General features: G+C 47.7%; 1 protein-coding gene across 2 annotated transcripts in view; it reads right to left on the reverse strand.

Moving 5' to 3' along the window:
• The window catches only part of FAM120C (family with sequence similarity 120 member C), a 564,585-nt gene that overhangs the window by 206,063 nt on the left and 333,145 nt on the right, over positions 1-25,377 (reverse strand). For both annotated transcript variants that reach the window (XM_069209344.1, XM_069209345.1), the window contains exon 11: positions 919-1,033. In XM_069209344.1, coding sequence (XP_069065445.1) covers positions 919-1,033 — 115 coding nt within the window. The remainder of the gene's footprint in view (positions 1-918; positions 1,034-25,377) is intronic.

The raw sequence follows: 25,377 nt of genomic DNA on the forward strand, positions 1-25,377 counted from the left end.
GTGGCAATGCGGGCAACATCTGAAGGGTGTACATTCCACCAGAAATGCACATTTGATGGAGCTGGTGACATGTGGGAAGGTAGGCACAAGACAGGCGGCACATCGAAGGGCGGTCAGTCGAAGCCCAAACCGACAAAATTCCAGAGCAGTGGAGAAATAGAGAAGCACAAACGAAAACAATACCGTAGAAGACAGTAAAAAAAACAAAGAATCGTACCGAATGGAGACGAAAAACAGAGTGGAGGCACATATGCCAAACCCAATGGTGGAGAGAAAACAACCCAACAATGGAGTTGATGCCCATGAGCAATATCACTGAGAGGGGGAGTCACTCAACATCATTACTTGGAAGACTTCTTAGAAGAAAAACAACTAGCACAACTTCGGACCCAACACTAGATGGCAGGAGTATGCAGAGTATTTGTATCTACAGCCACACATGCCATCAAACATACTTTAATTTCAATAGTTTTATTTTAAAATAAAGGTTTGAGGAAAATGAGTCAAGATCCATGCTCCAAGATGAGGGAAAAGGAACCGTCAGTGCACCAAGGAGGCACCTTATACAGCTCTGAGACGTTGCCCAGAGCCGTGACGCAACCTTCCGAGGTGTGAGGGTTAACAGTTTACAGATTCAGTCTGGCATCTGCCAGAATTTAAGAGGTGAGAAGGTAGAATTAGCCTTCAGATGATATACAACAGAACTAAGACTTGAACGATACAGATAGCCAGATTATGGAAGAAAGCAAACATTACCAACATATAAGCTGTTTTGTTATGCAGTAGAGGATTTAAATTAAAGGCTGTACAAGAAATCACAACTCCTTTCATGCTCAACCCAGTTAGGTGCCAGCTGGTTAGGATACAGCTGAAGATAAGCAGTAACAGCCCCATTCACTCGCGCTTCTTCCAGTGTACCTTGAGCTCCTGAAGCTGGTCAGGTTCGTACAGCTGCGCAGAGACCGCCTGAGCTAGGAACGCATCCAACTCATGCCGGAGAAGGATTCTGCCACCCGGCCACTGCATGATGTAACTGAAAAACACAAAAAGAGATAGTGGAAATGTGAGCACTGTGTTGTGTTATGTTATGCAAATTTGAAGAGCACACTATTGCTCGGCCGGGTATCCTGGCGCTGAGCTGTTTTGTGTTTAGAAACGCACAGGGCCTAGTGGGACTACTCGAAATGCCAGGTCTTCAGCTTCTTGTGGAATAAAAGACATGAGGAGGAGGCTACAACCAGTGAGTGTTACATCTACAAAAGAGCACAGCATATCTGATACAGTCTAAAAAAGGCAGGTGAACTTGTGTTTTGAAAATGACCTTAGGAAGCACATTATGCATTTAAAAGACTTGAAGGCATGATAACGTAGCAGGACCTCACCTACTTGCTGTGGCTACATAAGGCAGCTCTCATACAAACGACTAGCTAAATGAAAAGGTTACTTTACTGTGAACGGTAATTCTTGTCAATAGATTATACGAACATTTGAAATGTTAGATATCGGAAGAACCAAAAATTTGTTTTAATTTTCACCACTGTAGGACGTTTGCTCTGTATTGAAAATGTCACTTACCCAGTGTACATCTGTTCGTGGCATCAGTCGCAGTAGATTCGCATGTTCTGCAATAGCTCGCCATCTGGTGTTGGGCCGGAGTGTTACAAGTTGTTTTTCTTCGAAGAAGTCTTTCGAGTCACGGGACCGAGTGACTCCTCCTTTTGTCTCCATTGCGCATGGGCGTCGACTCCATCTTCGATTGTTTTTCCCCGCAGAGGGTGAGGTAGGAGTTGAATTGTAGTAATAGTGCCCATGCAATGGAGTGACTAAGTATGCACCTATTTAAGGTTGAGATGATACATATATAAATAATTGAAGGCAACTTCCAAACTGCTACAGGCTCCCGGGGAGGCGGGTGGGCACATGCGAATCTACTGCGACTGATGCCACGAACAGATGTACACTGGGTAAGTGACATTTTCAGTTCGATGGCATCTGTCGCTGTAGATACGCATGTTCTGCATAGACTAGTAAGCAGTTATTTTCCCAAAAGCGGTGGATCAGCCTGTAGGAGTGGAAGTAGTCTGAAATAATGTCCTTAATACAGCTTGACCTACTGTGGCTTGTTGTGCGGATAACACGTCTACACAGTAGTGCTTGGTGAATGTGTGAGGCGTAGACCATGTGGCTGCCTTACATATTTCTTGCATTGGGATGTTTCCTAGAAAGGCCATGGTAGCACCTTTCTTTCTGGTTGAGTGTGCCCTTGGTGTAATGGGCAGCTGTCGTTTAGCTTTAAGGTAGCAGATTTGGATGCATTTAACTATCCATCTGGCTATACCTTGTTTTGAAATTGGGTTTCCTGCATGAGGTTTTTGAAATGCAATAAAGAGTTGTTTAGTCTTTCTGATGTTCTTTGTTCTGTCAATGTAATACATTAATGCTCTTTTGACATCTAATGTATGTAGTGCCCTTTCAGCTACGGTATCTGGCTGTGGAAAGAACACTGGAAGTTCCACTGTTTGATTTAGATGGAACGGTGAAATAACCTTTGGCAAAAATGTAGGATTGGTCCTTAGGACGACTTTATTTTTGTGTAGTTGTATAAAAGGTTCCTGTATAGTAAACGCCTGAATCTCGCTTACTCTTCTCAGGGAAGTAATGGCGATGAGAAATGCCACCTTCCAGGTTAGGAACTGTATGTCGCAGGAGTGCATGGGTTCAAAAGGTGGACCCATAAGTCTAGTTAGGACAACATTTAGGTTCCATGAAGGAACAGGTAGTGTTCTTGGTGGTATAATTCTCCTAAGGCCCTCCATGAATGCTTTAATGACTGGTATTTTATATAGGGAAGTTGAATAGGTAGTCTGCAGGTATGCAGATATTGCTGCAAGGTGAATCTTAATGGAAGAGAAAGCTAGGTTAGATTTTTGTAAGTGAAGCAAGTAACCCACTACATGTTCTGGAGTTGTGTGTAATGGTTGTATTTGATTAATATGGCAGTAGCAAACAAACCTCTTCCATTTACTTGCATAGCAGTGCCTGGTGGATGGCCTTCTTGCTTGTTTTATGACTTCCATACATTCTTGGGTAAGTTGTAAGTGCCCGAATTCTAGGATTTCAGGAGCCAGATTGCTAGATTCAGCGATGCTGGATCTGGGTGTCTGATCTTTTGGTTGTGCTGTGTCAACAGATCTGGCCTGTTGGGCAATTTGATGCAGGGTACCACTGATAGGTCTAGCAGCGTTGTGTACCAGGGTTGCCTTGCCCAAGTTGGTGCTATCAATATGAGTTTGAGTTTGCTTTGACTGAGTTTGTTTACCAGGTAAGGAAGGAGAGGGAGAGGAGGAAAAGCGTAAGCAAATATCCCTGACCAGTTCATCCATAGGGCATTGCCTTGGGATTGTTTGTGTGTGTATCTGGATGCGAAGTTTTGGCATTTTGCGTTCTCCCTTGTCGCAAACAAGTCTATCTGAGGTGTTCCCCAGAGTTTGAAATAAGTGTTCAGTATTTGGGGGTGAATTTCCCATTCGTGGACCTGTTGGTGATCTCGAGAGAGATTGTCTGCGAGTTGATTTTGTATCCCTGGTATAAACTGTGCAATTAGGCGAATTTGGTTGTGAATTGCCCAATGCCAACATTTTTGTGCTAGCAGGCTTAACTGCGTGGAGTGCGTCCCTCCCTGCTTGTTTAGATAATACATTGTTGTCATGTTGTCTGTTTTGACGAGAATGTATTTGTGAACTATTATTGGTTGGAAAGCTTTTAGTGCTTGAAAAACTGCTAGAAGTTCTAGGTGACTGATATGCAGTTTTGTTTGATGTACGTTCCATTGTCCTTGTATGCTGTGTTGATTGAGGTGTGCTCCCCACCCTGTCATGGAAGCATCTGTTGTTATTACGTATTGTGGCACTGGGTCTTGGAAAGGCCGCCCCTTGTTTAAATTTATGTTGTTCCACCACAGAAGCGAAAGGTAAGTTTGGCGGTCTATTAACACCAGATCTAGAAGGTGACCCTGTGCTTGAGACCACTGTGATGCTAGGCATTGTTGTAAGGGCCTCATGTGCAGTCTTGCGTTTGGGACAATGGCTATGCATGATGACATCATGCCTAGGAGTTGTAATACCATCTTTGCCTGTATCTTTTGTGTTGGATACATGCGTTGTATGATGGTGTTGAAATTTTGAATTCTTTGTGGACTTGGAGTGGCTACTCCTTTTGATGTGTCTATTATGGCTCCCAGGTATTGTTGTACCTTGCGTGGCAGAATTTTGGATTTTGTGAAATTGACGGTGAACCCTAGTTTGAAAAGGGTTTGTATGATATGATTTGTGTGATTTGAGCACTCTATTAACGAATGGGCCTTGATTAGCCAGTCGTCTAGATATGGGAACACATGTATTTGCTGCCTTCTTATGTGTGCTGCGACTACTGCTAGACATTTGGTAAAGACTCTTGGTGCGGTTGTTAATCCGAAAGGCAGTACCTTGAATTGGTAATGTATTCCTTTGAATACAAACCTTAGGTATTTCCTGTGCGATGGGTGTATTGGTATATGGAAATAAGCATCCTTGAGGTCTAAAGTTGCCATGTAGTCGTGCAGTTTTAGCAATGGCAATACTTCTTGTAGTGTGACCATGTGGAAGTGGTCTGATTTGATGAAAGTGTTCACTACTCTGAGGTCTAGGATTGGTCTCAGCGTTTTGTCCTTCTTTGGTATCAGAAAGTACAGTGAGTAAACTCCTGTGTTTATTTGTGTGTTTGGCACTAATTCGATTGCATTCTTTTGCAATAGTGCCTGCACTTCTATCTCCAGGAGATTGGAATGGTGTGTTGTTAAATTTTGTGCTTTTGGTGGTATGTTTGGAGGGAATTGTAGAAATTCTATGCAATAACCATGTTGGATAATTGCTAGAACCCAAGTGTCTGTAGTGATTTCCTCCCATGCTTTGTAATAATGACCTATTCTTCCCCCCACTGGTGTTGTGTGGAGGGGGTGAGTGACATGTGAGTCATTGTTTAGTAGTAGGGGTTTTGGGGCTTTGAAATCTCCCTCTATTTCTAGGGAATTGCCCTCCTCTATATTGTCCCCGAAAACCTCCTCTATACTGTCCCTGGTAAGTGGACGGTGTTGCTTGTGAGGTGCTGGCTTGTGTGCTTTGACCCCGAAACCCCCCTCGAAAGGGCGTTTTACGGAATGTGCTGTAATTCCCTCTGCTCTGCGGGGAGTAGAGTGCGCCCATGGCTTTGGCAGTGTCCGTATCTTTTTTGAGTTTCTCAATCGCTGTGTCCACTTCTGGACCGAACAGTTCTTTTTCATTAAAAGGCATATTGAGAACTGCTTGTTGAATCTCTGGTTTAAATCCAGACGTTCGGAGCCATGCATGCCTTCTGATAGTTACGGATGTATTAATTGTCCGTGCAGCTGTATCTGCAGCGTCCATGGAGGAGCGGATCTGGTTGTTGGAAATGGTCTGTCCCTCCTCAACCACTTGTTTTGCCCTATTTTGTAAGTCCTTGGGCAGATGATCAATGAGATGTTGCATCTCGTCCCAGTGGGCTCTGTCATAGCGCGCAAGTAGTGCCTGTGAGTTCGCGATGCGCCACTGGTTTGCAGCTTGTGCTGCGACTCTTTTACCAGCTGCATCAAACTTGCGGCTTTCTTTATCTGGGGGTGGTGCATCTCCAGATGTGTGAGAGTTGGCCCTTTTCCTAGCTGCTCCTACAACGACAGAGTCTGGTGGCAGCTGTGTAGTGATGAAAGCCGGGTCTGTAGGAGGCGCCTTATACTTTTTTTCCACCCTTGGTGTGATTGCCCTACTTTTGACCGGCTCCTTAAAGATGTCTTTTGCGTGCCGGAGCATACCAGGGAGCATAGGCAGGCTTTGGTAGGAGCTGTGGGTGGAGGAGAGTGTGTTAAATAAGAAATCATCCTCGACTTGTTCTGAGTGGAGGCTTACGTTGTGAAATTGTGCTGCTCTAGCCACCACTTGAGAATACGCGGTGCTGTCTTCTGGTGGAGATGGCTTTGTAGGGTATGCCTCCGGACTGTTATCTGACACTGGGGCGTCGTATAGGTCCCATGCGTCCTGATCTTGGTCACCCTGGCTCATGGTGGTGTGAGCTGGGGAGTGTGATGGAGTTTGTGCTGGTGAGACGTTAATCACAGGCGGAGGAGAGGGTGGTGGGGTAACTCTTTTCACCACTTTTGGTTGTGGTGTTTGTTCCGTCTGGAACTCCAACCTTCTCTTTCTCCTAATGGGGGGAAGGGTGCTTATTTTTCCTGTCCCCTGCTGTATGAAGATACGCTTTTGCGTATGGTCCACATCAGTTGCTTGCAGCTCTTCCTCAAACCTATGTGTAAAGAAATGGCTCCCTGTTGCAGTTACCCCCCACTTTTTGCCTGATACTGATGCTGACTTGACTGAGAAGTGTGCTGGGACCCTGCTAACCAGGCCCCAGCACCAGTGTTCTTTCACCTAAAATGTACCATTGATCCCACAATTGGCACACCCTGGCATCCAGATAAGTCCCTTGTAACTGGTACCTCTGGTACCTGATGCCAGGGAAGGTCCCTAAGGGCTGCAGCATGCATTATGCCACCCTAGAGACCCCTCACTCAGCACAGCCACACTGCTTACAAGCCTGTGTGTGCTAGTGAGAACAAAATTAGTAAGTCGACATGGCACTCCCCTCAGGGTGCCATGCCAGCCTCTCACTGCCTATGCAGTATAGATAAGACACCCCTCTAGCAGGCCTTACAGCCCTAAGGCAGGGTGCACTATACCATAGGTGAGGGTACCAGTGCATGAGCACTGTGCCCCTACAGTGTCTAAGCAAAACCTTAGACGTTGTAAGTGCAGGGTAGCCATAAGAGTATATGGTCTGGGAGTCTGTTTTACACGAACTCCACAGCACCATAATGGCTACACTGAAAACTGGGAAGTTTGGTATCAAACTTCTCAGCACAATAAATGCACACTGATGCCAGTGTACATTTGATTGTAAAATACACCACAGAGGGCACCTTAGAGGTGCCCCCTGAAACTTAACCAACTATCTGTGTAGGCTGACTAGTTCCAGCAGCCTGCCACACTAGAGACATGTTGCTGGCCCCATGGGGAGAGTGCCTTTGTCACTCTGAGGCCAGTAACAAAGCCTGCACTGGGTGGAGATGCTAACACCTCCCCCAGGTAGGAGCTGTGACACCTGGCGGTGAGCCTCAAAGGCTCACCCCTTTGTCACAGCCCAGCAGGGCACTCCAGCTTAGTGGAGTTGCCCGCCCCCTCCGGCCACGGCCCCCACTTTTGGCGGCAAGGCTGGAGGGAACAAAGAAAGCAACAAGGAGGAGTCACTGGCCAGTCAGGACAGCCCCTAAGGTGTCCTGAGCTGAAGTGACTCTAACTTTTAGAAATCCTCCATCTTGCAGATGGAGGATTCCCCCAATAGGGTTAGGATTGTGACCCCCTCCCCTTGGGAGGAGGCACAAAGAGGGTGTACCCACCCTCAGGGCTAGTAGCCATTGGCTACTAACCCCCCAGACCTAAACACGCCCTTAAATTTAGTATTTAAGGGCTACCCTGAACCCTAGAAAATTAGATTCCTGCAACTACAAGAAGAAGGACTGCCCAGCTGAAAACCCCTGCAGCGGAAGACCAGAAGACGACAACTGCCTTGGCTCCAGAAACTCACCGGCCTGTCTCCTGCCTTCCAAAGATCCTGCTCCAGCGACGCCTTCCAAAGGGACCAGCGACCTCGACATCCTCTGAGGACTGCCCCTGCTTCGAAAAGACAAGAAACTCCCGAGGACAGCGGACCTGCTCCAAGAAAAGCTGCAACTTTGTTTCCAGCAACTTTAAAGAACCCTGCAAGCTCCCCGCAAGAAGCGTGAGACTTGCAACACTGCACCCGGCGACCCCGACTCGGCTGGTGGCGATCCAACACCTCAGGAGGGACCCCAGGACTACTCTGATACTGTGAGTACCAAAACCTGTCCCCCCTGAGCCCCCACAGCGCCGCCTGCAGAGGGAATCCCGAGGCTTCCCCTGACCGCGACTCTTTGAACCTAAAGTCCCGACGCCTGGGAGAGACCCTGCACCCGCAGCCCCCAGGACCTGAAGGACCGGACTTTCACTGGAGAAGTGACCCCCAGGAGTCCCTCTCCCTTGCCCAAGTGGAGGTTTCCCCGAGGAACCCCCCCCTTGCCTGCCTGCAGCGCTGAAGAGATCCCGAGATCTCTCATAGACTAACATTGCGAACCCGACGCTTGTTTCTACACTGCACCCGGCCGCCCCCGCGCCGCTGAGGGTGAAATTTCTGTGTGGACTTGTGTCCCCCCCGGTGCCCTACAAAACCCCCCTGGTCTGCCCTCCGAAGACGCGGGTACTTACCTGCAAGCAGACCGGAACCGGGGCACCCCCTTCTCTCCATTCTAGCCTATGTGTTTTGGGCACCACTTTGAACTCTGCACCTGACCGGCCCTGAGCTGCTGGTGTGGTGACTTTGGGGTTGCTCTGAACCCCCAACGGTGGGCTACCTTGGACCAAGAACTGAACCCTGTAAGTGTCTTACTTACCTGGTAAAACTAACAAATACTTACCTCCCCTAGGAACTGTGAAAATTGCACTAAGTGTCCACTTTTAAAACAGCTATTTGTGAATAACTTGAAAAGTATACATGCAATTTTGATGATTTGAAGTTCCTAAAGTACTTACCTGCAATACCTTTCGAATGAGCTATTACATGTAGAATTTGAACCTGTGGTTCTTAAAATAAACTAAGAAAAGATATTTTTCTATATAAAAACCTATTGGCTGGATTTGTCTCTGAGTGTGTGTACCTCATTTATTGTCTATGTGTATGTACAACAAATGCTTAACACTACTCCTTGGATAAGCCTACTGCTCGACCACACTACCACAAAATAGAGCATTAGTATTATCTATTTTTACCACTATTTTACCTCTAAGGGGAACCCTTGGACTCTGTGCATGCTATTCCTTACTTTGAAATAGCACATACAGAGCCAACTTCCTACATTGGTGGATCAGCGGTGGGATACAAGACTTTGCATTTGCTGGACTACTCAGCCAATACCTGATCACACGACAAATTCCAAAATTGTCATTAGAAATTGATTTTTGCAATTTGAAAAGTTTTCTAAATTCTTAAAAGACCTGCTAGGGCCTTGTGTTAGATCCTGTTTAGCATTTCTTTTAGAGTTTAAAAGTTTGTAAAAGTTTGAATTAGATTCTAGAACCAGTTGTAGATTCTTAAAAAGTATTCCAACTTTTAGAAGCAAAATGTCTAGCACAGATGTGACTGTGGTGGAACTCGACACCACACCTTACCTCCATCTTAAGATGAGGGAGCTAAGGTCACTCTGTAAAATAAAGAAAATAACAATGGGCCCCAAACCTACCAAAATACAGCTCCAGGAGCTTTTGGCAGAGTTTGAAAAGGCCAACCCCTCTGAGGGTGGCAACTCAGAGGAAGAGGATAGTGACCAGGAGGAAAATTCCCCCCTACCAGTCCTATCTAGGGAGAACAGGGTCCCTCAAACCCTGACTCCAAAAATAATAGTCAGAGATGCTGGTTCCCTCACAGGAGAGACCAACACCTCTGAAATCACTGAGGATAACTCCAGTGAAGATGACCCCCTGTTAGCCAGGATGGTCAAAAGATTGGCTTTGGAAAAGCAGCTCCTAGCCATAGAAAGGGAAAGAAAAGAGATGGGCCTAGGTCCCATCGATGGTGGCAGCAACTTAAATAGGGTCAGAGATTCTCCTGACATCCTAAAAATCCCCAAAGGGATTGTAACAAAATATGAAGATGGTGATGACATCACCAAATGGTTCACAGCTTTTGAGAGGGCTTGTGTAACCAGAAAAGTAAACAGATCTCACTGGGGTGCTCTCCTTTGGGAAATGTTCACTGGAAAGTGTAGGGATAGACTCCTCACACTCTCTGGAAAAGATGCAGAATCTTATGACCTCATGAAGGGTACCCTGATTGAGGGCTTTGGATTCTCCACTGAGGAGTATAGAATTAGATTCAGGGGGGCTCAAAAATCCTCGAGCCAGACCTGGGTTGATTTTGTAGACTACTCAGTAAAAACACTAGATGGTTGGTTAACTGGAAATGAAGTGTGTGACTATGTTGGGCTTTATAATTTGTTTATGAAAGAGCACATTTTAAGTAACTGCTTCAATGAAAAGTTGCATCAGTATCTGGTAGATCTAGGTCCAATTTCTCCCCAAGAATTGGGAAAGAAGGCAGACCACTGGGTCAAGACTAGGGTAACCAAAACTTCCACTGGGGGTGACCAAAAGAAAGGGGTTACAAAAACTCCCCAGGAGAAAGTGGGTGACCCTAGAAACAAAGAAAAAGAGTCCTCTGTAGGCCCCCAAAAACCAGAACAGGTGGGTGGGCCCCAAGACACAACCCAAAACAAAGGTGGGTACCAGGGTAAGAACTGGGATGCCACTAAGGCATGGTGCCACAACTGTAAACAGTCTGGGCACCACACCAAGGACACTTCTTGTCCCAAAAACAAACCCCAGAACAAAATTCCAGGGGTAACCAGTGTAGCCATGGGAGATGACTCCTCAGATGAGGAGGTCTTCATAGCCTTCAACTGGAAACAGGGCCCAACAGGTGAGTTGGAGATTCCAGAGGGAAGTAGACACTTCCACCACCTACTGGTGAATGGAATCCCAACCACTGCCCTGAGAGACACTTGTGCCAGTCACACTATTGTGCATGACAGGCTGGTACTCTCAAACCAATACATCCCAGGTGAGATGGCCAGAGTAAGAGTTAGCCCAGACAGGGTCACTAATAGGCCTGTGGCTCTTGTGCCCATAGAAGTGGGTGGAACTTTTAGCTGGAGAAGGGTGGTAGTCAGTACAGACCTCCCCCTTGATTGTCTCCTTGGAAATGACTACCCAGAGGTTAGTCAGAGCCTAAGAGAAGAACTGGTCCAGGGCCAGTCCTCTCCCAAGGATTCTGGAGTGCCTGCCTCTGCAGTAAATGCAAGTAGGCCCCAGAAGAAAAAGAAAAGGAAACAGAGTAGGAAAGGTGGACAACCTTTAGCCAAGGTTCCAGCAAGCCAAGGAGATTCTGCTCCAGTAGGGGAGAACTCCAAAAATGGCTCTGATAAAGTCCAACCTGACCCACAAGAAGTCCTGGCTAGTCAGGCAACTGTTAAGCCTGAGTGGGTGGCTCCTCAGCTAACAGAAGAAAGAGTGGAAGAAGGGTGTTTACTACAAGATGTGGTAACCCCCCACTCTAATACGGCAGACAGGCACCCTGAACCCAAAGAAGCCTGTAACTTAGCCCCTTCCCTTGTAGGTGAAGAGCTAAAGGTGTGGTTCTGGGCACTGACAGCTGTCAGTGGCCTCTGCTGGGTGTTAGCCTTTATGGCTGCACTATCCTTGGCATGGTGGTCTGACCCCATGCCAAATAACAAGTTAGGCCCCCTGACCCTGTTGGTCATGGTGGGGTTACTCCAGCTCTGGGTAACCTCTTTGGGTAAGCTAGGGGTGACCCTGGCTAAGATAAGATTAGCAGAGGTGGATACCTCTGACCTCAAAATAGAGAGAATGGGTAAAGACATAAAAAGCACAGACAAGAGGCAGTTCAGACTAGGTCCTATCACTGTGGAAGTGGGTCAGTTCCCCAGAGGGAATGACCTGAACAGGAGGATGTAAGGCAGAGTAGGCCCTGCAACAAACCAGCCATTTCCTCTACTCTTCCTCGCCTGACAGACTAGGAAGACTCTTCCAGCGTTGGCTGAGTCTCCTGGCCTGTGGGCTGGGGGGGGCTTGTGTAAAGAAATGGCTCCCTGTTGCAGTTACCCCCCACTTTTTGCCTGATACTGATGCTGACTTGACTGAGAAGTGTGCTGGGACCCTGCTAACCAGGCCCCAGCACCAGTGTTCTTTCACCTAAAATGTACCATTGATCCCACAATTGGCACACCCTGGCATCCAGATAAGTCCCTTGTAACTGGTACCTCTGGTACCTGATGCCAGGGAAGGTCCCTAAGGGCTGCAGCATGCATTATGCCACCCTAGAGACCCCTCACTCAGCACAGCCACACTGCTTACAAGCCTGTGTGTGCTAGTGAGAACAAAATTAGTAAGTCGACATGGCACTCCCCTCAGGGTGCCATGCCAGCCTCTCACTGCCTATGCAGTATAGATAAGACACCCCTCTAGCAGGCCTTACAGCCCTAAGGCAGGGTGCACTATACCATAGGTGAGGGTACCAGTGCATGAGCACTGTGCCCCTACAGTGTCTAAGCAAAACCTTAGACATTGTAAGTGCAGGGTAGCCATAAGAGTATATGGTCTGGGAGTCTGTTTTACACGAACTCCACAGCACCATAATGGCTACACTGAAAACTGGGAAGTTTGGTATCAAACTTCTCAGCACAATAAATGCACACTGATGCCAGTGTACATTTGATTGTAAAATACACCACAGAGGGCACCTTAGAGGTGCCCCCTGAAACTTAACCAACTATCTGTGTAGGCTGACTAGTTCCAGCAGCCTGCCACACTAGAGACATGTTGCTGGCCCCATGGGGAGAGTGCCTTTGTCACTCTGAGGCCAGTAACAAAGCCTGCACTGGGTGGAGATGCTAACACCTCCCCCAGGTAGGAGCTGTGACACCTGGCGGTGAGCCTCAAAGGCTCACCCCTTTGTCACAGCCCAGCAGGGCACTCCAGCTTAGTGGAGTTGCCCGCCCCCTCCGGCCACGGCCCCCACTTTTGGCGGCAAGGCTGGAGGGAACAAAGAAAGCAACAAGGAGGAGTCACTGGCCAGTCAGGACAGCCCCTAAGGTGTCCTGAGCTGAAGTGACTCTAACTTTTAGAAATCCTCCATCTTGCAGATGGAGGATTCCCCCAATAGGGTTAGGATTGTGACCCCCTCCCCTTGGGAGGAGGCACAAAGAGGGTGTACCCACCCTCAGGGCTAGTAGCCATTGGCTACTAACCCCCCAGACCTAAACACGCCCTTAAATTTAGTATTTAAGGGCTACCCTGAACCCTAGAAAATTAGATTCCTGCAACTACAAGAAGAAGGACTGCCCAGCTGAAAACCCCTGCAGCGGAAGACCAGAAGACGACAACTGCCTTGGCTCCAGAAACTCACCGGCCTGTCTCCTGCCTTCCAAAGATCCTGCTCCAGCGACGCCTTCCAAAGGGACCAGCGACCTCGACATCCTCTGAGGACTGCCCCTGCTTCGAAAAGACAAGAAACTCCCGAGGACAGCGGACCTGCTCCAAGAAAAGCTGCAACTTTGTTTCCAGCAACTTTAAAGAACCCTGCAAGCTCCCCGCAAGAAGCGTGAGACTTGCAACACTGCACCCGGCGACCCCGACTCGGCTGGTGGCGATCCAACACCTCAGGAGGGACCCCAGGACTACTCTGATACTGTGAGTACCAAAACCTGTCCCCCCTGAGCCCCCACAGCGCCGCCTGCAGAGGGAATCCCGAGGCTTCCCCTGACCGCGACTCTTTGAACCTAAAGTCCCGACGCCTGGGAGAGACCCTGCACCCGCAGCCCCCAGGACCTGAAGGACCGGACTTTCACTGGAGAAGTGACCCCCAGGAGTCCCTCTCCCTTGCCCAAGTGGAGGTTTCCCCGAGGAACCCCCCCCTTGCCTGCCTGCAGCGCTGAAGAGATCCCGAGATCTCTCATAGACTAACATTGCGAACCCGGCGCTTGTTTCTACACTGCACCCGGCCGCCCCCGCGCCGCTGAGGGTGAAATTTCTGTGTGGACTTGTGTCCCCCCCGGTGCCCTACAAAACCCCCCTGGTCTGCCCTCCGAAGACGCGGGTACTTACCTGCAAGCAGACCGGAACCGGGGCACCCCCTTCTCTCCATTCTAGCCTATGTGTTTTGGGCACCACTTTGAACTCTGCACCTGACCGGCCCTGAGCTGCTGGTGTGGTGACTTTGGGGTTGCTCTGAACCCCCAACGGTGGGCTACCTTGGACCAAGAACTGAACCCTGTAAGTGTCTTACTTACCTGGTAAAACTAACAAATACTTACCTCCCCTAGGAACTGTGAAAATTGCACTAAGTGTCCACTTTTAAAACAGCTATTTGTGAATAACTTGAAAAGTATACATGCAATTTTGATGATTTGAAGTTCCTAAAGTACTTACCTGCAATACCTTTCGAATGAGCTATTACATGTAGAATTTGAACCTGTGGTTCTTAAAATAAACTAAGAAAAGATATTTTTCTATATAAAAACCTATTGGCTGGATTTGTCTCTGAGTGTGTGTACCTCATTTATTGTCTATGTGTATGTACAACAAATGCTTAACACTACTCCTTGGATAAGCCTACTGCTCGACCACACTACCACAAAATAGAGCATTAGTATTATCTATTTTTACCACTATTTTACCTCTAAGGGGAACCCTTGGACTCTGTGCATGCTATTCCTTACTTTGAAATAGCACATACAGAGCCAACTTCCTACACTATGCTTCTGCATTTGGGAGGTTAGCGAGTGCTCTTCTGTATAAGAGCCTGAAGCTGGGTCGCTTGCAGTTTGTTTCGGCATCGAAACCCTGTCTGCGTGTTTTTTCGGCTCCGAGGTGACTCTTTTCTTTTTCGGGGCCGAAACCTCTCGGCGTCGATCTGTTTCGGTGCCGCTGTCTCGGCGTCGAGCCGTGTCGGCACCGGCATCTCGGTGTCGAGGCTTGTCTCCAGCACTTTCTCGGTCCCGAGAAGGCTGCGTGCCGGTGTCTCGACCGGAGTCGGACGATCTCGGCACTGTGTGGGCCTTTTTCGGTGCCGACGGGCGGTCACCGAATTTATGGGTGGAGCCATGGCCTGGTGGCAGTGGCGTCCCCTGGGCCTTGTAAATGTTCTTCTGAGTGGATTTCGACGTCTTACTCACGGTTTGTGTATCGTCGAATCCTTCGGAGTCCGAGTCTTGGATCGAGAAGGTACCTTCTTCTTCCTGTTCCTCGAACTCCCGTTGGGCTGTCGGTGCGGACGCCATCTGAAGTCTTTTGGCTCGACGGTCTCGGAGTGTTTTTCGGGACCGGAACGCACGACAGGCCTCGCAGGTGTCTTCGCTGTGCTCAGGTGACAGGCACAGGTTGCAGACCAAGTGTTGGTCTGTGTAAGGGTACTTATTGTGGCATTTGGGGCAGAAACGGAACGGGGTCCGTTCCATCGGCGTTCTTCAGCACGCGGTCGGGCCGACCATGCCCCGACGGAGGATCGAAAAACTACCCCGAAGGGCACCGGAGCTCTTCGATCTTCGATGCGGTGTGGAATCTAAGTACGCCGATCCCGAACGCAACAATACCGACGAAAATCTTCCGAAATTAGCTAATTTTCCGTTCCGAAACTTGGAGCGACAGGAACACGTCCGAACCCGATGGCGGAAAAAAAACAATCGAAGATGGAGTCGACGCCCATGCGCAATGGAGACAAAAGGAGGAGTCACTCGGTCCCGTGACTCGAAAGACTTCTTCGAAGAAAAACAACTTGTAACACTCCGGCCCAACACCAGATGGCGAGCTATTGCAGAACATGCGTATCTACAGCGACAGATGCCATCGAACTCAGAGTTTCCATTAAATTAAAACATCAGTCCAGAAACGGACATTCCTTTTTAATTATTCAACAAAGCCAGCAAATAAGGAAGGAAGGGCATCTTTTGGTATGAATCTTAAGAAGAACAAGTTATTTAGCTTTGTTAACTATATTATTAATGAAATACTCTATTTAACCACAGATTCTTCACATTGTGATTCCTCTCCTTGTGACTGTCCCCACATGCCAGACTACATACAGAAAGTTGCCTGCAATCGCTCGTGTGCTGGTTCCAGCAGCCTCCATTGCCAATCCATTGAATCTCCAGACCAAGCTGAGGTCCCACTGTGGCATGGCAAAGGGAGAAGAAGGAAACAAATACGGTAAACCTTTCAAGAGGCACAAGACAATTGCAGACTTACAGGGGGCTGATCCGGCGACTGTAAAAAGCCTAAAAGAAAAGAAAGGACCCCTTTAAGAGTGATCGGAGCAAAGACTTGCAGAGCTAGAGACAAAAACAACAGATAACTTTATCTGGAAGGGGTTTATCTGCCGAGTACTGCACCAAGGCACAAAGGTGCCTCAGTGACAGGTGTATACAGCTCTTGTCATGGTATGCTGGCTGCCACAATGACATCAACCACCTTTGGAGGAAGGTCTAAGTTGTACAGCTGTTGCTGCTCAATCTCCAAACATGACGGTGGAGAATGCGAAGGCCTGGTTGTAGAACCCTGTGCTGCAGCTACGACAGCAAATCCCTCTAGAGGAGCAGCTGAATCAGAGGGCAGATGCCCAAGCCCAAGAGTTCTGGGTATTGTACCCCCTGTGGCCAATCTGGGGTCACGAAAATGATTTAGGCTTGGTCAATCCTAATCTTCTTGAAAACTCGAGCCACAAGTGCTATCCGCAGAAATGCATACAGAGGTTCACTCGAGTTGGAACGCACCTCCAAATGAGGGACGCCTAGGAAACCCAAACATGCAGAATTGCTGATATTGTGTGTTCTCTGCAGTGGCGAACAGATTAGGCTAAGGTTCTCCCCACTTGCAAAAGAGGCCTTGCGCCAACTCCAGCTGTTACTGCTAGGTGCTAATGGTTGGGCTCACCTGCCTTAACATTCAACAACCCTGCAGTGGTTCACCACAAGGAAAATACCCTGATGTTCCCGCCACTTAGATTTCAGAGGAGCAGGATCTCCTGCCACAGGGTCTGTGACGCCACCCTGCCTTTTGTTGCAGTAAAACATGGCGGTGTTGTCAGTTAACAACTGTACTAGTCTCCCCTTTATGGACAGAAGAAAAGCTTTCAACGCTAATCGAATGGTTCTCAGGTCTAGAAGGTTAATATGGAGCCGGGACACTGCCAGGGACCATATGTATCTGATGTCCCCCTCTCTCAGAAGGCCACCACAACTAAGAAGCAATCAACCAGTCACCACTGTCAGCTCTGGGTGAGGAAGGGAGGTCTTATGCTGACCCTTTTGCAGTCCAGCAACTGCCACTGAAGATATTATGTAGTTTCCTCTGAAATCTGAACTTGGTCAGAAAGGTCCCCTTGATATTGGGCCCACTGAAACTTCAGATCCCACAGCAGGGCCCACGTATTCCGCCTAGTGTGCTTCACCAGCAGGATGCAGGAGGCATCAGTCTCAGAAGCCAGAGAGTCCAATTACTGGACCAAGGGTGAAAGATCTGGATAATAGCCTAAATGGTCTGGACTCTTTCCCAGGGGAAAGGCACAAAACCGAACTGTGTTTAGAACGCCTTCAATGAAGGGGTGCGTCTGAGGAAGATTCAGGTTTGTCATTCATAGTGAACCCCAAAGATTACATTAAGTTTGCTATCATCTAGAGCTAGCTGATGACTGCCTGGGGCCAGCCCTCCTTCAGCAGCCAGTCGTTGAAGTAGGGGAAAACTGGAACCCCTGATCTCTGAAGATATGCTGCTAGCACCATCACATTTGTGAACACCTGAAGGGCACTGGTAAGACCAAATTGGAGGACAGCAAAATGAAACTGCTCCTGTCCCACTACGAACTGCAAGTTGCACGAATGGGCCACCATGAAGGGTGTATGGAAATAGGCATCCTGCATGCGTAGCACCATCCTCCATTCTTAAGGGTTGAGAGCAGTCAAGACCTAGGCCAGAATGAGCAACTTGAATTGTTCCTGCCGGAGGAAGGCGTTGAGAGGCCATAGGTCTAAATTGGGATGAAGGTCTTCATCCTTCTTGGGCACCAGAAGTAGCAGGAATAACAAACACAACCTACTTCTGGAAAAGGCACCCTTTCGAAAGCCGGTGACCAAAAAAGATTGCATTTCTTGACGCAAAATGGACAGATGGTCCTTCACCAGTCACTGGAAGGGATGGTGGGAGGTGTGGCAGAGTGGAAAGGAAGGGTAGGGCACATCCCTTCTGAACAATTTGTAGGATCCACCTGCCTGATGTTATGGCCTGCCAACAACGGCGGTTGTGCTACACACTAGAGAATGCTGAAAGGGCTTGGCAGGTGGGGTTTGGTGAGGGGCGTCCTAATCTCCTTGAACGCTCTAGAGTGGAATGTGACTTGTACCCAGACTGGGAGAGTTGGTTAAAAGCCATTTTCATGAGGGATGACTGGACATTGCCTGAGAAATCGTTTTACTGCAGCCAAGTGCGGAGGCAAATGCCAACACTAGTGCCTATCCCCCCCCCAATGGAATTAGTGGTGTTCAAGCCACAACAAATTCTGAACCTGGCCAGGTCACAACAGTCCTTTATAGCCTGGGCAAGGACAGGTTGGAGATCTTCAGTAACACCTGGGAGAATCTGAGCCATTGAATTCCATAGATTAGTCTTGTTGCAGCGTCTCCTGGTGCTTGGCGACGTAAAGTTTTGCCTTGAGGTCTCATATGCCCTTTGCGTATATGTAGGAAAGTGCCCTTTGTGGCATGGTTACCTCCACACGCACACACTTTTTGCCTGATATTGATGCTGACTTAACAGAGTGTGCTGGGATCCTGCTTACCAGGCCCCACCACCAGTGTTCTTTCCCTAAAACTGTACCATTGTTTCCACAACTGGCACACCCCTGGCACACAGTTAAGTCTCTTGTAAAAGGTACCCATGGTACCAAGGGCCCTGTGACCAGGGATAGGTCCCCAAGAGCTGCAGCATGTGTTATGCCACCATGGAGGACCGCTCACCAAGCACATGCACACTGCCATTGCAGCTTGTGTGTGTTGGTGGGGAGAAAAAGACAAAGTTGACATGGCACCCTTCTCAGGGTGCCATGCCCACAAACCACTGCCTGTGGCATAGGTAAGTCACCCCTCTAGCAGGCCTTACAGCCCTAAGGCAGGGTGCACTATACCACAGGTGAGGGCATAGCTGCATGAGCAATATGTCCCTACACTGTAAGTCCATTCGTATACATTGTAAGTAAGTGTGGCCACATTAAGTACATGGGCTGGGAGTCTGTCATTAAGAACTCCACAGCTCCATGATGGCTCCACTGAGGTGTGGGAAGTTTGGTATCATACTTCTCAGCACAATAAGCCCACACTGATGCCCGTGTTGGATTTATTGTAAAACGCACACAAAGGGCATCTTAGAGATGTCCCCTTTATTTAATCCAACCATTTGACCGGGTGACCGGTCTGTGCCAGCCTACTACTAACAGAAAAGTTTCTGACCCCATGATATGAGAGCCTTTGTGCTCTCTGGGGTCAAGGACAAGGCCTGCTCTGGGTGGAGGTGCTTCACACCTCCCCCCTGCAGGAACTGCAAATCATTTCTTAAGTGCACTACTCACCAGGTAGGGTCTCAACAGTGCAACACTTGGCGGAGAGCCTCAAAGGCTCACGCCTCCTTTTACAGTGCCCCAGGGCAATCCAGCTAGTGGAGATGCTCGCCCCCTCCAGATGAGGCCCCACTTTTGGCGGCAGGTCTGGTGGGAAAATTAGGAAAAACAAAGAGGAGTGATCACTGCAGCCAGGACTACCCCTAAGGTGTCCAGAGCTGAAGGGACACCCTCCTTGCAGAATCCTCCATCTTGCTTTGGATGAAAGTAGCCAATAGGGAATGGAATGTGCCCACCTCCCCCAAGGGAATAGGCACAGGAAGGGTGTACCCACCCTCAGGGACAGTAGCCAGTCCTCTGACCCCTGGAACGCCCCTAAATCTAGTCCTTAGGGACACCCCTGAATCCCGCTCTTCAGATTTCTGGCGACCTCAAAAGGGACTGAAGAACCGACCACATCAGTGAAGACTCGAGATGACAATTGACTTGGCCCTAGCCCTACCATCCTGCCTACAGTTTCAAGACTCCTGCTACAAAAAGGCGACACATCCTGCGGACCAGCGACCTCTACAAACTCCCAGAGGCCTGCCTGCCTACCAGATGACAAAGAACTCACAAGGGCAACGGCCCTGTCTGCACCCGAAGCCCGCTGCCCGAATCAAGGTGGCCCACCGCTCAGGAGAAGGTCCCCAAGGCGATTCCAACCTCCAGTCCACCCTGGGTTGACCCCTCCTGGCCAACATGACGACGCTTGCAGCCTAAATCCGGAGGACTTGACCGCGACTGGATCAGACGAAAATTGCAGCAGCAATCCAACCAATGGTCCATCAGGCTCCTCTCCTACCTGTCCAATCTTTGGTTTTCCGTAACAGACTCCCTAGACCCAGCCTGCAGCATCTTTGTGACCCCAGGGTTCTATCATTGAAAATCATTGGGGGGCCAGTGGCTGTGTTTGCACCCTGCACCCAGCCGCCCCTGTGGGTTTGTGTTTGGTGCTGACCTGTGGCCACCTCGATGCTCATCTAAACCCCCAAGGTCTGTGCCCGGAAACCGCGGGTACTTACCTGCAACCTGTTTCTTTCTGAGTGCCCCCAGTTCTCATAGGATTCCCTTGAAAACCCAACACCAACTGTGACCACTGGCCCTGTGTTGCTCGTGATGCACTTTTGGGGTCAACTTGAACTTTGACCTATGGACATCCTAACCCCGGAAGACTGGGGTCATAGTCGAGTACTTACTTGTAAACTGTGCTAACACTTTTCCTCCCCAGGACTCCATTGGTTCCTAAGAGAAATTGCACGTGTCTCCTTTTGAAAACTGAAAAGTATTACTTAGTTGTTAACAGCTTTATCTGCAAAACACAAACAAAGTTAATTTGATATATAAGCTTAATACAAACTTACAACTGTACTTACCAGCAACAAAGATCCTTTTGGGTCTAGAAATAAAATAACAAAATATATTTTTGCTACATAAAAACATTGGCCTAGAGTTAGTCATTAAGTGTGCCTCATTTATTGACTGTGTGTTCAACAAACGCTTAGCACAACCCTCTCATAAGCCTATCTGCTCGACCACACTACCACAAAAGAGAGCATTAGTATTATCTACATTAGCTTCTGTTAAGCCTCTGGGGATCCATTGGACTCGTGCACACTATACCACATTTTGGTGTAGTATATACAGAGCCAGCTTCCTACAAGCATCACACCCTGGGGGGAACCCTCTGGGTATGGGGGTCATTTTGTGTTCCTATCCCTTACTGCCTGGTGGTGACACTAAACTGTCCACTATAAATAGGTTGGGCAGAGTAATGTCTTTCCTCCAACAGCTGCAACTCCATCAGGCTGTCAGAGACTTTCTGTCGACGGAGGCAACAGGGGCTCAGTCAATGGAAAGCTTAATGTCTGCCAGTCTCTAAATGAGGCAAGTAGACCAAGGGCTTGGCAGACAGGGTACTCCGTTGCGTTTGCTACAGAGCACACTGTATAACTAACTCTGAATCAGGCCCTTTCTTAGTCTTGTGTATCCATCGAGATCGAGGAGGGTTTAGGCTGAAAATGTTGTGCAAATCTTGCAGTCCTTTAGTGCACTATCCGGATAAAGGTAGTATTAACTGCCCTTTTTGTGAGGATAATCAGACAGAAAAATGTTAGTCACGAGTAGACATCGGTCTGTGGCATATAGTGCTGTAGATTCACAGGCTATGCATAAGTCCGCCATCTAGTGTTGGGTCCTGAGTGTTACAAGTTGTTTTTCTTTGAAGAATCTTTGAGTCACGAGATGAAGCCACTCCTCCTCTTAGTGATACTGCACATGGGCATCAAGTCCTTTGTTAGAGTTTTCCCGCAGGTTGGTGAGGTAAGGAGTGTATAGAGAGTAATAGGAAAAGAGATGTCCATGCAATATATTTACATATATACAATATTTATATAAGAATGCAACCACAACGGCCACAGGCTCCGGGGAGGAGGGAGGGTGCATGTGAATCTACAGCACTACATGCCACGAACAGATGTACACTGGGTAAGTAACATTTTTTGTTCAATGGCATGAGTGGCTGTAGATGTGGAATAGATTGTAAAGCAGTCCCTCTAAGTAAGCGGTGGCTAGGAGTTGGAGTTGCTTGAAAAAGAGTTTGGAGCACTGCATGACCCACTTTGGCTTGTTGACGTGCTAAAACATCTACACAACAGTGTTTAGTAAATTTATGTGGTGTAGACCAAGTAGCAGCTTTACATATATCTGCTTTGGGATGTTACATGAAAAGGCCATAGAAGCACCCTTCTTTCTGGTGGAATGCGTTTTGGGTGCAATAGGTAACTAACTACCTGTTGGCTTTCGCATAACAAGTTTGATATACTGGACTATCCATCTGGCTATACCATTTTTTGATATTGGGTTATTTTTATGAGGTGTTTAAAATGCTTCCAAAAATTTCTTTAGATTTCCTCAACAGTTTGGTCCTGTCAATATAATAAATAAGATCACTTTTAAAGTCTAGTGCGGGAAGAGCTCTCTCTGCAACTGAGCCTGGTTGTGGAAAAAAGACTGGTAACTCAATTGACTGATTTATTTGGAATTGTGAAACTACTTTTGGAAGGAATTTAGGGTTTGTTCGAAGAACTACTCTGTAACTGGAAGAATGGTTCTTCTACAGTTAGAGCCTGGAGTTCACTTACACTTCTTAGGAAAGTGATAGCTACTAAAAAGGCTACCTTCCATGAAAGGAATTGAAATGGGCATGCATGCACAGGCTCAAAAGGTGGGCCCATGAGCCTAGTAAGTACAACATTAAGGTTCAAGGATGGTGCTGGGGGGACCCTTGGTGGAATGACTCTTTGGAGACCTTCCATGACGGCTTTGATAACTGGAATTCTAAATAAAGAAACATGTTGTCTGTTTTGGAGGTAAGCAGTTATTGCTGCTAAATGAAGACAAATGGATGAGTATGCTAAGTTTGAGTTTTGCAAATGTAGCAAATAAACAATGTCTTGGACTAAAGCTTTGAGCGGGTCAATATGTTTAGGTCGACAGAAGCATTCAAACGTTTCCATTTTGCTGCATAACACTGTCTAGCTGTAGGTTTACGTGCCTCTTTAAGAATGTCCATGCATTCTGATGGAAGATTCAGGTTACCAAACTATGACTTCAGGAGACATATCGTAAGGTTGAGCATCTTGGGATCTGGATGTCTTATCTGACCTTGACTTTGAGTAAAAAGGTCCGGCCTGTTGGGGAGTTTCTTGTGAGGAACAAAGGACAGATCCATAAGTGTTGTGAACCAATGTTGATGTACCCATGTGGAAGCTACAAGGATCATTGTGAGTGAAGTTTGTCTCAGTTTGCGAACTAGAGACGGAATGAGGGGGAGAGGTGGAAAAGCGAAAGCAAATATACCTGACCAGTTCATCCATAGAGCATTGCGCTTGGACTGATGGTGTGGGTATCTACACGCAAAGTTTTGGCATTTTGAATTTTCTGCAGTGGCGAAGTGATCTATTTGGGGTGTTCCCAACCTTTGAAAGTACTAGTGAAGGACTTGTGGGTGGAGTTCCCGTTCGTGGACTTATTGCTGCATCCTGCTGAGGAGGTCTGCAAACTGGGGTAAAAAAAAACAAAAAAAACTGCAACTGGGGTTGTCCATTCCTGGGAGATATTCCGCCACTAGGTGAATGTGATGGTGAATTCCTCATTTCCATATTGTTCGAGCGAGATGGATAACTGAGAATGTGTCCCCCCCCTGTTTCTGCAGCTAATACATGGCTCTCATGTTGTCTGTACAGAGTAGAACAACTTTGTGGGAGAGTTGTGGTAGAAAGGTTTTGATTGCTAGTAAAACTGCTTGCAATTTCAAGTAATTGATGTAGGAAGCTTGTTGAATGGGATCCCATATGACCTGTATTGGGAGGTTGTTGAGGTGAGCTCCCCAACCTGTCTGTGATGCATCTGTAGTGAGAGTGATATGAGGCACTGGGTCCTGAATGGGCCCTCCCTTTGGAGAGGTTGGTGGTTTTTCACCATTGTAAAGAGTAGTGAGGATGGCGGTCCAACAACTCTAGAGCTTGGAGACAGCCCTGTGACTGAGACCACTGATGAGATAAGGCACTGCTGTAAGGGACGCATGAGTAGTCTGGCCTGGGGAACGGTGGCAATACAGGAGGCCATCATCTTTAGTATTTGCATCACTGTTCTGACTGTGTAAGTGTGGTTTTCCTGTAGCTGAGAAACAAGAGTTTGAAAAGGCTGAATCGAGCTGGTGTTGGATATGCTAGCCCTGACTGACTATTGAGAATTGCCCCTAGGTAAGGCTGTAACTGTTGGAGATGGGATTTGAGAAAGTTGATTGTGAATCCCAGAGTATGAAGGAGGTGAATTGTGCTTCGAGTGTGGCGCTAACATAGTTGTTTTTTTTACTGGCTGTGATAAGCCAGTCGTCCAAGAAAGGGATGTGTTGTCATTTGAGGTATGCTGCAATTACTGCTAAACATTTTGTGAAGACCCTTGGAGCAGTTGTTACCCTGAACGGTAAAACCTTGAATTGATAGTGTTTCCCTGCAATGAGAAATCTGAGGTACCTGCGGTGTGCTGGATGAATGTGGATATGAAAGTATGTGTCTTTTAGATCTAAAACTGTCATGAAGTCGCCTTGTTCTAACAATGAAATGACATCTTGGAGAGTAACCATATGGAAATGTTCTGACAGAATGTAGAGGTTGAGTGGCCTGAGATCTAGAATAGGTCTGAGTGACCCATCCTTCTTTGGTATGAGGAGGTATAGGGAGAATACTCTTAACTCTGGCTGTGAGAGGGGAACAGGTTCTATAGACCCTTTGAGAAGAAGGGATTATACCTCTTCTTTTAGAAGAGAAAGATGGTGTTGTGAAAGTTTGCTAACCCAAGGGGGGATGTTTGGTGGAGTGGAAATGAGCTCCAGACAGTAACCATACTGGATAATCGCGAGAACCCACTGATCTGTGGGGATATTGGACCACTGTGGGTAGAAATGTTTTGATCTTCCCCTTACTGGAGAGGTGTGAGGCAGTGGAAGGTGTAGGTAGTCAATGATGTGCAGTGGAGGCAGATCCTATTGAGGTGGGTGCCTTTCCTCTGCCTTTTTTGTTTGCACCTCTGCATGAACCTCTGAATGAACCTCTAGTATAGAATTGATTGCCTTGCTTGCTTTGAGAGGTGGAAGGTTCAGTTGAGGATTGTTTGAAGCCTCCCCTGAATTGTGGGTGATGGAAATTACATAGTTGTGGTGCGGTGAGTAATGCCCCCCATAGCCTTTTGCTGTGTCAGAGTCTTTTGTGAGCTTCTCTATGGTTTTCTCAACCTCTTGACCAAACAGGTGTTCTCTGTCGAAGGGCATGTTGACAAATGCCTGCTGAGTTTCTGGCTTAAAGCCTGAACATCTAAGCCAAGTAGGTCTCCTGATGATAATGCTGGTATTAATACCACATGTTGCTGTGTCTGCTGCATCAACTGACTGCACACCTGATTAAGATGTTTGAGATGGTCTGA

This window comes from Pleurodeles waltl, chromosome 10, assembly GCF_031143425.1.
Source record: "Pleurodeles waltl isolate 20211129_DDA chromosome 10, aPleWal1.hap1.20221129, whole genome shotgun sequence".
Taxonomy (NCBI): Eukaryota; Metazoa; Chordata; class Amphibia; order Caudata; family Salamandridae; genus Pleurodeles; species Pleurodeles waltl.